Raw genomic sequence first — 16,835 nt, forward strand, 5'->3', positions numbered from 1 at the left:
CCAGACACATATTCCCCCATAGTGCCAGAGACACATATGCCCCCACAGTGCCAGACACATATGCCCCCACAGTGCCAGATATGCCCCCACAATGGCAGATATTGCTGGGGGAGGGGTGGAGAGATGCCCCCCACAGTAATAGATATTGCTGGGGGTAGCATGGAGGGGGGGGGGGGGGGGGGGGGGAGAGCGCTTACCCAGTCCCTGTCTGCGGCCCGCGCTGGACCTCCTCCAGCCCTCCTGCGCTGGCTGCGGCTTCCAGAACACGGAGGCGGCTACAGGAAAATGGCCGCCGGCCTCCTGCACTGAGTACATGTCCTCAGTGCAGGGGGCCAGGGGCCATTTTCCTGTAGCCGCGGCCGTGTTCTGCTTCTGGAAGCCGCGGCCAGCGCAGGAGGTCCAGCGTGGGCCGCAGACAGGGACTGCAGTGGGAAAGCTCCAGGTTGCTTTACCCGGTTAAAAATACGTTTTTTTTTTAAACGGGTAAAAAGCAGAGTTTTACCCGTTTAAAAGACTTTTTTTTGGCAGTGGGAAAGGGGTACCCCTTTTACCCGTTAAAAAAAAAAACGGCATGGGGCCCCCCCCCACTGCCGTAACCAGCTCCAGGCTGAAAGAGCCGGGGCTGGTATTGAAAAAAATCAGGAAACCCGACAAATAGGGCTTCGCTGATTTTTTAAAACCAGACCCAGGCTCCAGGTCCGGGGCTGATTCCCAAAATACGGGGGGCAAAATGACTAGGGGTCCCCCGTATTTCAAGAACCAGCTCCAGGCCAAACCAGCCAGCAGGGTAATGCCACAGCCGGGGGACACTTATGATATAAGTTCCAGCGGCCAAAGCATTCATCCCTACTGACCAGTCAGCCTGGCCAGGGTCCCTCGGGGAGTGGGGACCCCCCCAATGAAGGGGTCCCCCCCCCTCCAGGACTTACCTGACCAGGCTGAAGCCTGGTGCTGTCCCCAATGCCCCTGGGCGGTGGGCATCGGGCTGATGGAATGGTGTAAAAAAAAATAGAATAAAAACTATTGTCTTTTACTGTGGAACTATGAGTCCCAGCAAGCCTCCCCCGCAGGCTGGGACTTGGAGAACCACAAGTCCCAGCCTGCGGGGCATTAAAGGGCCCGCTGGCACTTGTAGTTCCACAGTAAAATAAATAGTTAAATAAACACACTGACACACGTGAAAAATAAAAGTTTAATACATACAAAGCCCACACATACTGATACTTACCTATCTTGAGCCCGTAGGTAGCCTTCAGTCGGTGTCGGCATCCGGTGTCGGTGTCCGGTTCCGACGCAATCCATAGGTGTAGCTGTGGAAGGAAACTATACTTACAAGTGTCCTCCGGCGAAGATCACGTCCTCTTCTTTCCATGTAGCATCCCCGGAACTTGGCAAAATAACAAACCGGCTTAACGCGAAACCCACGGACTGTGAGCAGGAGCCGCACGTGTGTTTGTTTACATTGTGCGTCTCTGCCCCCGAATGCCGCTATTGGCCGCCTTGCGGCCTAGCGGCTCCTGATTGGCCACTAGGCGGCCAATAGCGGCATTCGGGGACGGAGCCGCACGATATAAACAAACACACGTGCGGCTCCTGCTCACAGTCCGTGGGTTTCGCGTTAAGCCGGTTTGTTATTTTGCCAAGTTCCGGGGATGCTACATGGAAAGAAGAGGACGTGATCTTCGCCGGAGGACACTTGTAAGTATAGTTTCCTTCCACAGCTACACCTATGGATTGCGTCGGAACCGGACACCGACACCGGATGCCGACACCGACTGAAGGCTACCTACGGGCTCAAGATAGGTAAGTATCAGTATGTGTGGGCTTTGTATGTATTAAACTTTTATTTTTCACGTGTGTCAGTGTGTTTATTTAACTATTTATTTTACTGTGGAACTACAAGTGCCAGCGGGCCCTTTAATGCCCCGCAGGCTGGGACTTGTGGTTCTCCAAGTCCCAGCCTGCGGGGGAGGCTTGCTGGGACTCATAGTTCCACAGTAAAAGACAATAGTTTTTATTCTATTTTTTTTTACACCATTCCATCAGCCCGATGCCCACCGCCCAGGGGCATTGGGGACAGCACCAGGCTTCAGCCTGGTCAGGTAAGTCCTGGAGGGGGGGGGACCCCTTCATTGGGGGGGTCCCCACTCCCCGAGGGACCCTGGCCAGGCTGACTGGTCAGTAGGGATGAATGCTTTGGCCGCTGGAACTTATATCATAAGTGTCCCCCGGCTGTGGCATTACCCTGCTGGCTGGTTTGGCCTGGAGCTGGTTCTTGAAATACGGGGGACCCCTAGTCATTTTGTCCCCCGTATTTTAGGAACCAGCCCCGGACCTGGAGCCTGGGGCTGGTTTTAAAAAAAAAAAAAAAAAAATCAGGGAACCCCTATTTGTCAGGTTTCCTGATTTTTTTAATACCAGCCCGGCTCTTTCAGCCTGGTGCTGGTTACGGCAGTGGGGGGGGACCCCACGTCGTTTTACCGTTTAAAAGCTGCAGTGGGAAAGGAGCTTTATGGCTCTTACACGTTTAAAGGGGATGCGGTCATCTATTAGAATGAACTTAGGTCTACAGTCATTAGGTCGACCCCACTAGGTCGACTGGCAGGAAGGTCGACCTGACTTAAGGTCGACATGGGCCAAGGTTGACATGACTTAAGGTCGAATTTGCATAAAGGTCGACATGAGGAAGGACAACATTGGTTTTTCACTGTTTTTTGAGCCGACAGGCGGTATTTCATGCCCTACCATCCACTAGGGCGTGGTGGAAGAATAAAATAGTGTGCCGAGCGCAGCGAGGCACCGTGCCTGAAGCATTGCGAGCGATGCAAGGGTCCGATTCGCATTGCCAACTGTGTCCATGTCGACTGTGTCGACATTCGGATCAAAAAACTGTGAAAAACCCATGTCGACCTTATGACCAGTCGACCTTCATCATGTCGACCTTTATGCAAATTCGACCTTAAGTCATGTCGACCTTGGCCCATGTCGACCATAAGTCAGGTCGACCTTCCTGCCAGTCGACCTAGTGGGGTCGACCTAATGACTGTAGACCTAAGTTCATTCTGACAGATGTCCCGATTCCGTTTAAAGACTCGTTAAAAAAAACCCGGGTCTTTACCCGTGTAGGCAATGGGAAAGCAGCATTAGATAAGACGACAGTGAAGATGTGCAAAAAAGAATTAGAAAATGTGGTTAAAACCAGGATGTAGATACTTATATTGAATTTCTTTTGTACGTTAATGTCTATAGAACCCCTATCTGGTTTCGTGGGATCAATTACTGTGATCCCTGGGCTTTCGAAAATTGCTGGTGAAGCTAGTGTGATATTTACAAATGGTTTTCCATGTGTTTCATATTATATTCACTGTGTCATTTACTTGATACAAGGTTTTCTATTTCATACAATGTATCAATACACTATCTACCATCCACTATACTGCAAGATGTTGTAATTGGGCTGTCCCCCTATATTGGTTTCGGGCAGCGTAGGTGCAGAAGGGTTGGTTGTTATTTTAGCAGCTTATTCGTGCCCTTATATATAGTGTGTGATTTTATGTTTTTTACAATTAAATTTCACAGTGCATGAGACCTCCAATTGTTATGATATTCAATTCAGCATTATTTCCACATTGTGTCAATTGTGTACTTGCCTTTTAATAATATTTTCAGTATGTGAGACTTCAGATTGTTTCAATGCTCAATTTTGCATTTATTCATAAATATTGAGCATCTATAGCAATTATATATGTGTCCCTGCTTGTGGGTCCACGTCTAAATAATTGCTAGATATCACAGTTCTCCTGCTGTAAAGGACATCAGTATACTGGTCAGTATATAAGAAATAGTAAAATTGGCAGCCATCATCATCCAAATTAATTGATCATTTCAACCCTTGCACCGTCATTTTTCCAAACCCTAATTCCTGCGTTGTGCAGTTGAAACGGCCGTGTGTGATGTATTCTTATGATGCTATAAATAAACTACGTTGGGAGTGCTGGTCCTGCTTCTTTCCTTATGAAGAAGGGTGAGCATACTGTATATTATATATACACATACACAACCGTTCAAAAGTTTGGGGTCACCCAGGAAATTGTGTGTTTTGCATGAAAACAGATTTTATTTATCAAATGACATTTGACTACACTTATTTTTTTTTTAGAAAATATGTTTATTCAGACTCAACATGAAAATCACAAACAGCAATGGTATGATATAGCAGTGCCAACATCATATTAAAGAACGTAAAATGACACATGAACTGACAGTAAAACGGTGGTAACAAATCCTCTCAATTCCAAGTAACAGGGAATTAGGTCCCACTTTAAAGGCTGCTGTACCAAAATCAAGTGTAGCTGTACGTTGAATCTTTTTCTCAATATAATTTATTATTTTATTTATTTACAGTTTCTTATGAAGCGCAGCAGATTCCGTTGCTTTTGAGAGTATAGATATGATTCTCACCTTTTATATACATGGAAGGTTTAAGTTTTATATACGTTATTCAGAACTATCACTGTCCCTTTAAGAAGTATTTTCCTTAACATGCTTCTAGCAGAACAGATTTCAATTTCAGCATAAGATGGAAAAGTTTGAGGTGATTTCAAGAGATGCGGCATGAAAATAGCGTTTTGGAATGTTTCGAGAATCAGAAGGAGGCGGCACAGTGACTGCTTGCTTATTAACATTGATCCAATTATTTATATTATAAACAAACTTTTGTTTTGACAACTTATTAAAAAGTATCAATTTATTGCTTTAGCTTAAAACTTCAAAATAAATATTTAATGAGCACTGACGTGGATTGCATTCCACATTTTTGGTATAACTATGAGCACCCTAAGATTAAACTTCAGATCACTGTCTGACTAGCATACTCCATTGGTGTGTGTGTGTGTGTGTGTGTGTGTGTGTGTGTGTGTGTGTGTGTGTCATTTCAACTGATCTCCGGCCGTCACTTAGAAGATGAATCCTCTGGCTGACATCGAAGGTTGATAAGTATAGCTGAACCCTATCACACTTTACAATTGTAGACAATAGGAACAGGTAAGGTATGGGAAGGGAGGAAAGGGGGGGGGATTTTGGATACCAAGATGACTTTTCATATGGTTGTACAAAGGCATTAATAATATTTCATTTCAAACATCAATGTGTGTCTCAATTAGTTTGCAGAGATCATTTCTTAGGGCCGGGTCATGGCTTTTGATGAATGGTCCCCAAACCGAGTAGAAACGTGAAGATGGTGTATTGGTTTGTCGATATCATATCGACCAATATGATATCATATCGGTCATAGTACATATACTTTAAGAGTAGGGTTTCCACCTCTGTGATAGTAGGTATATGGGGTAGTGATCCATGCATTCAAAATAATCATTTTGGCTACAGTGACTAAGCAGTGGGATAGGAATCAGGTGTATCTGGGGTGAAGTGAGGGACCATGCATCAAAATTCGCAAAAAAGGAAAGGGATTGGGTGAAGGCAGACATTGGTGTAAAAGTTCTGGTCTATGGAGTAAATAAGCTTGAACCAAAATCTTTTAATAAATCTACAGTTCCAGAAGTTGTGTAGGTAGTTTGCAGTATGATGTTTACACTTAGGGCACATTCCCGTCTCTTCTGTTACATAGTGGCTTTGTTGTTGTTGGGTAATATAGCTCTATGGAGCATTTTGATATGTACCTATTGGAGGATCGAAGCTTTCAACGTACGTATGGTGACTACACTTATTATTGCTATAATAGTTTTGTCCTGGTTTTGCCTGTCAAACAATGCTTCTTTTGCAGCAATTACAGCATTGCAGACCTTTGGCATTCTAGCTGTTAATTTGATGAGGTCATGTGAAAAAAAATTCCTCCCATTGTTCCTGAAGCACCTCCCACAAGTTGGATTGGCTTGATGGGCACTTATTGCGTACCATACGGTCAAGCTGCTCCTACAACAAGCTCAATGGGGTTGAGATCTGGTGACTGCGCTGGCCACTCCATTACAGACAGAATACCTGCTGCCTTCTTCTTCCCTAAATACTGCAGTTCTTGCATAATTTAGAGACTTTGGGTCATTGTCCTGTTGGAGCAAATTTGCTCCAATCAATCGCTGTCCACAGGGTATGGCATGTCCAATATCTGTGTTCTTTTGCCCATATTAATATTTTCCTTTTATTGGCTAGTCTCAGATACAGCTTTTTTCTTTTGCCACTCTGCCTAGTAGGCCAGCACCCTGGAGTCACCTCTTCACTGTAGACATTGAACTGGCATTTGCGGGTAACATTTAATGAAGCTGCCAGTTGAGGACCTGTGAGGCATCTATTTCTCAAACTATAGACTCTAATGTACTTGTCTTCTGGCTCAGTTGTGCACCGGGGCCTCCCACTTTCTACTCTGGTTAGAGCCTGTTTTCTGAAGGGAGTAGTACACACTGTTGTAGTAAATGTTAATTTTCTTGGCAATTGCTCACATGTAATAGCCTTCATTTAAAAAAAAAAAAAAAAAAAAAAAACAAGAATAGACTATCGACAAAAAGACAAAGTTGGGCTCGTCGCACTAGGTACTGATAATGTAAATATCGGAAGAGGCCCCCAGTATTTATTACACTTAAATCAGTGATATTGGCGGGGTGTGCTACCTTTTGACAAGAAATTTGAATACATCAAGGGGAGAAGGAAAGACTAGGCTTGCCGTTATTGTGGTGCACCGTAAGGAGGTATTTTATTTAAAATATAACTTTTATTCAATTATTCACTTAAAAAGCGACATATAAAACCAAAGACATACAAAATGGACAATTAACACAAAAGTTTTAAAATTGAGGAAAAGATTCCTCACGTAGTGAGACCCCAATGTCACAGTATCCTGTGGTTTTTGTTTGTCACAGCAGTGCGTCTTACTATATAGGGAGTAGTTTGCAGACCTGAACAGATCAGTGAATTCTACCCATGTGATAGTGTTATATCTGGGGACTGGTCCTGATGAAGCGAGCAGCGACACGCGCGTTGACCGTGTCCACCTAGTGACTGCACCCCATTGTCCTCCTTTATGATTTGTCATTGAACATTGTTTTGTCACAACAGTGTGCGCAGCCCTCCGGCACTGTCCAGTGGGTGGTGAAGGCACATGGTTCATTGTTAAACTGTGCCTCCCCTCCCCCATTCCACCTATGTCCAGATACAAATGGTGAATACTTACCTAGTTCTGCAGATTAGGGACAGTTACACCCGCCGTCAGACCGAAGGCGTTACCCCGCTGGTGCCAGGACATCTGTCAGCATCAAGGGTGCGCTGTAATCCGGATCTGTCGGGGGTGACAGGGCTAGTATTCTAGTATTGTTTAGGGTATTACAAGTGTTCACTTATATAGAGAGACCGCAAGCATTTAACCCCGGTGATGCTAATTCATTCTATGTGCATCATGAATATGCTATAAAATTGGGATCTCTGATTTATCTATAACTCAGTCTGTTAGAAGGTCAGCTGGGTGGCACCTATGAATTGATAAGGTGATATATTCACCACACCAGCTGATTTCCCTCCAGACAGTTATATCATCACCTAAAACTACCTATTACCCAAACAGAGAGACCATTAGCATTTAACCCCTCTGATGCCAATTCATTCTATGTGCACCATGAATATGCTACAAATTTGGATCTCTTGATTTATCTATAAGTCAGTCAGTTGGAAGGTCAGCTGGGTAGCACCTGTGAATTGAAAAGGTGATATATTCACCACACCAGCTGATTACCCTCCAGACAGTTATACTGCCATCTAGCACACATGTAATACTGCCTCTAAAAACTCAGCAGAACTAGACCTAACAGATCACTATATCTCCCCACTATAACCATATTTAAAACAACTAGTGTTGGAGTACCCTAGCAATTAGAGGATTAGTACTCATCATTGTAACTTAAAGGCTACTCAGATATAACACTATCACATGGGTAGAATTCACTGATCTGTTCAGGTCTGCAGACTACTCCCTATATAGTAAGACGCACTGCTGTGACAAACAAAAAACACAGGATACTGTGACATTGGGGTCTCACTACATGAGGAATCTTTTCCTCAATTTTAAAACTTTTGTGTTAATTGTCCATTTTGTATGTCTTTGGTTTTATATGTCGCTTTTTAAGTGAATAATTGAATAAAAGTTATATTTTATATAAAATACCTCCTTACGGTGCACCACAATAACGGCAAGCCTAGTCTTTCCTTCTCCCCTTGATGAATAGACTATCGAGTTTCACATGAAATTTCTCTTTTTCTGGCCATATTGAGAGTAAAACCGAACCCACAAATGTGATGCTCCAGATACTTAACTAGTTCAAACAGAAGGCAGTTTTATAGCTTCTCTAACAAGCAAACCTGTTTTCAGCTGTGCCAACATAACCGCACTAAGGTTTTAAAGGGTTTTCTAATCATCCATTAGTCTTCTAAAAAGGATTAGCAAACACTATAGAATACGGGCGTTATGGTTGCTGGAAATGGGCTTCTGTAGACCTATGTAGATATTCCTTAAAAAAAACAGATATTTGCACCTAGTATAGACATTTACCACTTCAGTGGTGGTTTTCTTTTTTAGGGTGCTCTCCCCACTGGGCGAGTATTTTCAGGGGAGCGCTCCCTAAAAAACCCCCCACCAATGTGACCCCGGGTTCGGGCAACGCTGCCGAACCTTCCATCATCCACTGCCCGGCCCTGGTACCCCATCCCTGCATCCGGCTACCCAGCTTGTCATAAGCCGGCACCACAGGCTGTAATAGAACAGGGGGGGGGGGGGAGGCGGGCGGAGGAGAGGGAGCCAGCTAAGTTCAGTGATTGATTCAGCAGCGCTACCCAGCGCTAAACGCCCGAGAATTTTCTGGGTTTGCCAGTCTGGGCATTAAGGCATAGCCCGGAAAATTCTTGGGATTACCAGCGAAGGGTTAACAATGTATAGAGTGTATTTCTGATTAATTTAATGTTATCTTCATTGGAAAAAAAAAACAGTGCTTTTCTTTCAAAAATAAGAAATATTCTAAGTGACCCCAAACTTTTGAATGGTATTGTGTGTGTACATGTATGTATAAAGTCTAAAGTCTTTGGGGGTGGCAGCGAGGGAAATGAGGACTATGGAGAATTAGTTGGTGATTATGGGGAGGTTTTCCCTTACATATGGATCACAGGAGAGGCGGGTTACTGTAGAGCAGCCTGTGATTACACTAAATGCAGCAGTGCTATGGGCAATGTCAGTGTGCTCTGGTTGTTTTCCATGTGGCACGTTTCAGGCAAGTCAGCACAATTTTAATAGGAGAAATTTATTTTCTCGATCAGATCCTAATTATTTAATCTAGCTGGAGATAAAATATCTGAAGGCTTCCGCTGTCTGGGAAGTAAAGAAGTGTTTGTGTTCCCTTCCAGGCCTAGAGGGAGGAAGATTCAGGGGAAATGTGAGGAAGAATTTTTTCACTGAAAGAGTAGTAGATAAGTGGAATAGCCACCCAACAGAGGTGGTAGACGCAAATACAGTAGTACAATTTAAACATGCTTGGGATAAGCATATTGATATCCTTACATAAAAATAAGGATCAAATATGGTTTGAGGTAACATGTTTAAAAAAAGGGGCAGACTAGATGGGCCAAGTGGTTCTTATCTGCCGTCAAATTCTATGTTTCTATGTTTAATTTCTTTGTAAGAGATTTCGCCGACATTTGGAAAAAAAGATAAATCAACTGAGGCCACATACTGAGAGTTATGTAAACTCGGCACGGCAGGGATGGGTGGTTGGGCTAACTGGCACACTTTAGCCTGCCGAGCAAGCACATACCACTGGCCCATGAGCAGTTGGCTATCCTGAATAGATGGTTTCCGGTATATAATAACAGGCAGTACAATTTCTAAAACACACATCCTGGGGGCAGGATAGGAGGTTGGCCAATATTCAGTGGTTGCTGCTAGAACCACTTCTGTTTTTTGACTTATCCCATCATGCAATGGGTCCACGTATACCGAGTGAAGTGAGCCACCGTGCCCAAAATGCGGTGAGGGTACAATGTAGCTGCAATAAGTTAAAACAACCTACACCTCTGTAAAGTAATAATGTCAATTTAATATTTTTTTTTTAAACGCAGTGAGGGCATCTAACAACTTCCGTCCCTCACCTATTGTCACATCCTGGTAAGAAAAAAACACACATGGCTCTAGACCAGTGGTTCCCAATCTTTTTCGAATCAAGGCACCCTAGAGTATTAGAATATTTTCACGGCACCCCTAGGCCCAACAAAATATATATAAAATTAAGTAGATTGTGTTTATTAGTGATTGTTAGGGTCAGTTATGTGGTAAAAGGCAGGATTTGCTTCTGTTTGTACACATAGTTTATGATTGGCAGCCACCAGCACTGGTTTTGTCCATAAATAATTGATCATAAATAATTTGAATTGTCCAGCACCACCAACCCGGGGCACCCCTGCAAGTGTCCGGAGGCACCCCAGGGAGCCTAGGCACACAGATTGGGAACCACTGCTCTAGACACAATATTCAGTAAATAATTTCAGGCCTTTTTTCTGTGTTATGTCAGAAAAAAAGGGTGCTAGTCTGCAAATCTAATATATAACATTTGTTTAGCCAGCCACTACTTTGCAACATTAAATTAAGTATGTTACAACACTTTATTGCACATTGTTTAAGAACTGTAATCGTTCCTATAGTTATATACTGTATGTATTCTAAAACATAGCAGGGAAACAAAATGAATCCCACTAAACATGGTTTAGGTTTCCATGCTTACGTTCTGTACATTAAGCATGAAGATACTACAGCAGCATTTCCCAAACTGTGGGTCCTGACCCTAAAGTGGGTAGTTGCCATGTCAGCATGGGGCCACGACTCCATGTTGCTGACAGTCAGGCTGAGGTCTTCTCTGGTCTCCCAGTCAGTGATCCAAGGAGTCTTTAAAAATCTGTTGAATGGACAGCTCGGCCCCCTCCCCAGTGTTCTGCCTCTCCGACGGTGATGGTGGCGCTGCCACCAGCAGGATGCACTCCTGGCTCCTTCATCTGCATGCAGATATCCATAGGGGGCACATGACTTGCATCAGGGGCACACCCATCTCCTGGGGCTTCTGCGTTGTGGGAAATTTGCAGAAGAAACCGGCAACTGCAGTCAGACTCAGAGGAGCCAGCACTCAGCAAGCAGGAGTCGGAGTCCGTGAAGAACTTCTTGTAAGTGCAGGATGGAGGAAGGGGAGGTCCGGGAAGCAGCAGCTGGGGAGCATGAGGAGGAAACCACTGGGCACATTTTTGCAGAAGAAGGGACCCAAAACTATCACATGAGGGCACAAAGTAAACAGCACTCCAAATCACCAACACATTGGTGCAAATCAGGAACGATTCTGCCACCTGCACCAGCTGCTCTGCATCCAAAGATACAGTCAAATGCCACAAAGGTTAACAACAGTTAGGAAAAGGAATGCGACCCACACTCAGGGGGAGAACCGGGGGAGAAACCCCCCCCCCCCTCATTACCAGGACTGCCTGGGTTCCAGAAAGTTTGAATACATTAGTAGTAGTACGTTTATTTACATTATTCAGAGACACTTTATTAGTCCACCCAGTACACATATATACTGTATACACATATCAGAGTGCACAATATTACTGTGTAACAATACATTTCAGAATGTCCTTCAGAAGTTCACATTACACAGGAAGTCTCCTGACTACTGGAAAACAAACACCCCACCTCACCTTATGCTAAGCTTAGCATATAATAGCCTACGATCAGCTAATTAGGTCAATTTACATTCCACAAATCTGTGCAAAGAGTTCTGTAGAAATACACATCATATGTGCCACTAATAGCCCTTTTACACCAAAATCTTGGAACCGGCCCGGTATTTGGAACAAGGGAAGTTACTGGGCTGCCCCCAGCCTCTGTGCACCCTCCCTAGCCGCTGTCCGGGAGGTGAGTGGATGCTGCACACAGGCATCCATTCACCTCCTCCCTGGCTCCACTGCTGTCTGCACAGTACAGTAGTGGAGGCTGTGCGCCCCCTGCCCAACCTCCATACTGATCGCAGGACACCGGGGTCGGGAGGGTGGGCTCCCCCATTAGTGTAAACAGGCCCTGCGTCGAATGACCTGGGATATCCATTTACACTGCCCCATCACCCTTTTTTTCTTTTTTATAAGGTACCCCATTTACACCGTCACTAACCCGGGTCAAAGACAAAAATTTGGGTGTTAAAGCGGTATAAAACTCTTACAGCTGCCAATTGTGCTGTAGAAATTCATAGGTTGCTGCCAAATGTGCCATATTATTCCACACATTGATGGGGATGAGGAATCTTGCCTGCACAGAGCCAGTTTGTGCAGGCAAAGATCATTGGCAGCTTGTTTTGTGGGGGCCCAAACAAACCATTCATTGTGGCAGTTCCGGTCACTGAAATAATAAGTGTGTATTTCCTGTTTATACAAGGGTGGGCGGGAGGCCCAAGGATAATTCCATCTTGCACCACTTTTATTTGCATTATATGCTCTTTAGAGATTTTTCTTTTTACATAATTAAGCTGATCCTGTCTGCCACTGCAGTGCCACGTGTTTGTGCTGCCAACTTGTGTCGCTTAACTTAGTCATCCAGCTACCCCGGTGCAACCTTTTGGCCTATAAACAATATAGTGTGGTGTTCAGAATAGACTGGATATGAGTGGAAATTAATGTTATTGGAGGGGAAATTTATGTTATTGGAGGTTAATAATACTGTAAAACCAAAACAAAAAACAATAAAATCCGCCAAATTCTGTGATTTTAGCAGTTATGAAAAATAATAATAACAATAATAATAATACCGATCCAATACACGAAAGGACGGTTTTGCCAAAACCAATACAGATCCACTGAACACAAAACACAAAAAGAGATCCAGATCCAAAACGCAAATATTCAAAAATATCTCCGGTGCACATCTCTAGATTAGACAAAGATGTGGAAGAGACACTTGGCTGGAACATTTCGTGTTACTAACACCTGTAATCTGCTTGGTGTCTGAGGCTTCTCACAGTTAAGGCAGACATTTTTGGACAGAACCAAAAAATAAAAATGTAACCAATCAGTTCATTCGGAGCGAAATTAACTAATTACGCCAGATATTGGATCGGTCTACAAAATGGCTGCTTCCACAGTGATAAGTTCTGGTATCTCAGTTATCCTGACTTTTCCAGGGTGGATTATGTACTTGCATAAAGGTGCAGAGTGGTGCTAATCAAGAAATGGTCCAGTACAAAAGTAGATATTGTGCTTAACACCGACAGCAATAATGCAAGTAAAATCAAAGTGATAAAGTGTCCATTACCTTCATATCGGTTGGGAGAATCGCATCCCTTCTGGGGGGTTGCCACTCGCAGGAAGATCTGCTGTCTCCAAGAATGTCGGCGTGTCCTCACCGGACTACTGTTTCCTACTTCGTTAGGAGTTGACTTACACTCAAAATCACTGCAAGAGACAACAATGTATGTATATAAGTGCCCGCATATAAACAAAATATGCAAACTCAATATGTACTGACTAGTACAAAGCCTGTCAGGATGACTTATACCTGGTAATTGGCGGTACTTCATCTAAAAAAAGTGAGGAGGATTTAGCCTTTTTTTAAGAGCGCGATCATAAATGGTGTTGCTTTTTGATAAAGTCTGTACTAAATCGAAAAAAGATAATACCAACATTGGGTCACTTCAATTCTTTTCTTTCCATGCTTCCTGATAAAACAGGCAATTTAAATATACATGAATTCATGTAATAAAGTGTTGGTACTCATTCATCTGAGGTAAGAATCTTGCACAACAGTAGTTCTCAAACTCGGTCTTCAGGACCACACACACACAGTTCATTTTTTCCATGTCACCCGACAGGTGCGCTCATTATTGACTGACACATTTTATAAGATCCACAGGTGGAGATAATTATTTCACTTGATTCTGTGAGGAGACCTGCAAAACATGCACTGTGTGGGGTCCTGAGGACCAACTTTGAGAACCTGTACATAATCAAAAGCACAAAGATTTCTGCTTCCATTAATATTTTTTAGAAATGGATGCAATTTGTATTTTTAGTTCTGTTCTCTGGCCGGCGAATGAAGGGGAATCTGCTAGATTATTCCTAATTGTAGGAATGCCCATCTCTCCTTTGAGCACCTCGCCTGGTTTATAACAATGGAAGTGAAACCTACAAACAAGACAATGGAACAGACAGGATGTGAGCGTGCACAGGATGAGTCAGGTGACCTACCGTTCTCTGCCACACTCCGCTGTACTGTTCTCGGCTACAGGAGCCAGAAACTTTAGAAAGTTTGGGACGGAGGAGGAAGAATGAAGCTTCTTTCGCAGAGAAGAACGGTAGAAAAGGCTGAGAGCGCAGGTAACAGGAGCAAACAAGAAACGATAAGAAGCCAAAAGGTACATAGAGGAAATATAAAAGACATACGCACAGCCTAATACAGCAATCTGCAGTCAGAGTCACACACACACAAAAAAAAAAAACCTGTTGTTACATTTACATTCTGTTAAATCAGAAATGAATATTAAAACAGTTAATTTGGGACAAATCTGTTCACATCAGATTATAGAACAGCAGGCACCCACACAGCCAGGTTTCCTCAATGATCTCGCCATTACTTCATTATAAAGAAGTAATAAAGAGATCTGACACTCCGATGCCATTATTACAGATATTAATCGACAAGCCCGAACTAATTATAGGTTACAATCCCTCAACCCAGGAATTCCTGGTATTGAGCTGTAAATTAAAAGCACTGCAAGTTACGTTAGTTTAAAAAAAAAATTTAAAGCAAAAACAAAACAAAAAAAGGACAATATACATAAAGTCAATTTTTTTTTTCTTCAGCAAAAATCAGAACAAACCTCACTGACATGCAGAGACAGATCAATAAAGGCTTTGGATAAAAGTTTGGTCACCTTTAAATGACAGCCAGGCCACAAACCATGCTGGACAAAACCCACAGGAGTGTGGTCTCACCTCTTGTGTGTGCCTGGACCACCTGGATCCCCGCCGGTGTTGTGCTTTAGTTTTTTGAGAACTATAGGGGAAGAGGCGGCGGTGACAGGAGGCGAAGGGGCAGCTCCCTCGCACGGTGCTGGGCTGCTGTCAGGCTGCTGGCTGGGAGCTGTGCTGGAACTAGACACCAGCATTCCAGCCCGGGAGGGAGGGGAGGGGGTGAAAAGAGATTTCAGCAGAGGTAAGGATTATATCGTACTCTAGGTGAACACAATGAACATTTATTTTTGGTCATCTCAGACCATGGGACAATAACAATGGCAATTATATATAGTGTTCATGTACTCAAAATGGAGAGGATTTCCAATATTTATGGGGGCATAAATTGCCCTTGATTTTAGTGCACTTTGAAAGAAAAAAAAAAGGACCATTTTTAGATTCTCAGCTCTTTAATTTCTTTAAAACGTTCATTTGCATATGATAAACAAATTAGAACAAATCTGTCTAATAAACCATGTGCCTAAAGTTCGAACCTCAAATTCGAAAAGTGAATGGGAAACATTTACCAGCTTAAATACCCTGTGTATGACTCAGAACTGTGGGTTTTACAATTCCCAACACAAACTAAAGCGGAGTACGGGTTTCTGTCAATTCAGCCACAGAAATGTCCACATTTTGTTCAAAGGATAAAACAGCCGTGTAAGACAAATGCTGTAGGTCCTCAATGACATATTTCGGGGTATAAGTAAAGCAGGAGATCCATTACCTAGAATGCTCCAGAGCACAATGCCTACACTATACTAGTAACACTCAGGAATCACCCCTGCCTTTACAGAGACAGTGCAGAAGGAATACGGTGTAGTGGGGTCTACACCTACAAGATCGACACAAGTTTTTCTATTTTTTTTTATTTTTGGAACGCTGCGCTCGCCATGCTTCGGGCACGGTGCCTCGCTGTGTTTGGCACACTAATACAGAGTTTGTATAAAAGTAATGAGACCTATTTTTTACTGGTGCAACTGTACGTCGCAGTGCGCATGATCCAGGCGGGTTTGATGGAGGGGGAAGTCAGCTTCAAAATGCACCAAGCAACAGTCATCTACGAGCTTCCGTGCGGTTCGTATCGTGGTTTTAGTGAATCCCTGTCCCTAGGCTTGGTTGAAGCTTAAAAATGCAAAGTTCTATCGAACAGCGCTACACCATTAAATTCTGTGTGAGACTCGGAAAATCGGCTGTGGAGATGTTGGCCATGATCCAGAAAGTGCATTGCCGCCAATTGGAAGCGGCATCATGACAAGGCACCCAGGAACACCTGCTTCGTAGTCAACAACTACCTGGCCTGAAACGGCATCGCAACGCTTCCCCAGCCCCCCTACAGTCCCGATCTGGCCCAGGCTGACTTTTTCCTGTTCCACCGAGTGGAGACAGCCCTCAAAAGGACACCGCCATGGGACGCTAGCAAAGGTCAAAGCAGCTTGGATGCGCTGCTGGACGTTCCGGAAAAAGACATCCAGGGCGCCTTCCAAGCGGGTACAACTCGTTGGCAGAAGTGTGTTGACGCACAAGGGTCTTATTTTGAAGAATTTAAATTGTTTGTAGCGATATCTTCAATAAATATTTTCCCCCGAATTTGGTCTCATTACTTTTAATACAAACCCTGTGTATTCTATTTCTATGCCCACTTGGATAGTAAAGTATGAACCAAGTCAGTCTACAAAAAAAAACATGAAAAACTTTGACCAGGTCAATGTCAACCATCTGCAGGTGTGGATCTAGTCAATGTCGAACATTAGTGGTTGGCCTAGACCAGGGCGGGGCAACACCGGCCCTCCAGATGTTAATGAACTACACAT

At 43.7% G+C, this 16,835-nt stretch overlaps 1 protein-coding gene across 7 annotated transcripts in view; it reads right to left on the reverse strand.

Annotated features, from left to right (window-relative positions):
• The window catches only part of TBC1D1 (TBC1 domain family member 1), a 160,328-nt gene that overhangs the window by 53,876 nt on the left and 89,617 nt on the right, over positions 1-16,835 (reverse strand). For 3 of the 7 annotated variants that reach the window (XM_083158483.1, XM_083158497.1, XM_083158504.1), the window contains 2 exons: positions 14,257-14,373; positions 13,325-13,464 (listed from right to left, as the gene is read on the reverse strand). In XM_083158483.1, the coding sequence (XP_083014609.1) occupies positions 13,325-13,464; positions 14,257-14,373 (257 nt within the window). Of the gene's footprint in view, positions 1-13,324; positions 13,465-14,256; positions 14,374-15,003; positions 16,691-16,835 lie in introns of those variants that run through there. The other 4 variants (XM_083158492.1, XM_083158524.1, XM_083158523.1 and 1 more) reach the window with 3 other exon arrangements.

Source organism: Crinia signifera, chromosome 1, assembly GCF_055691185.1.
Source record: "Crinia signifera chromosome 1, ASM5569118v1, whole genome shotgun sequence".
In the NCBI taxonomy this organism is placed as follows: Eukaryota; Metazoa; Chordata; class Amphibia; order Anura; family Myobatrachidae; genus Crinia; species Crinia signifera.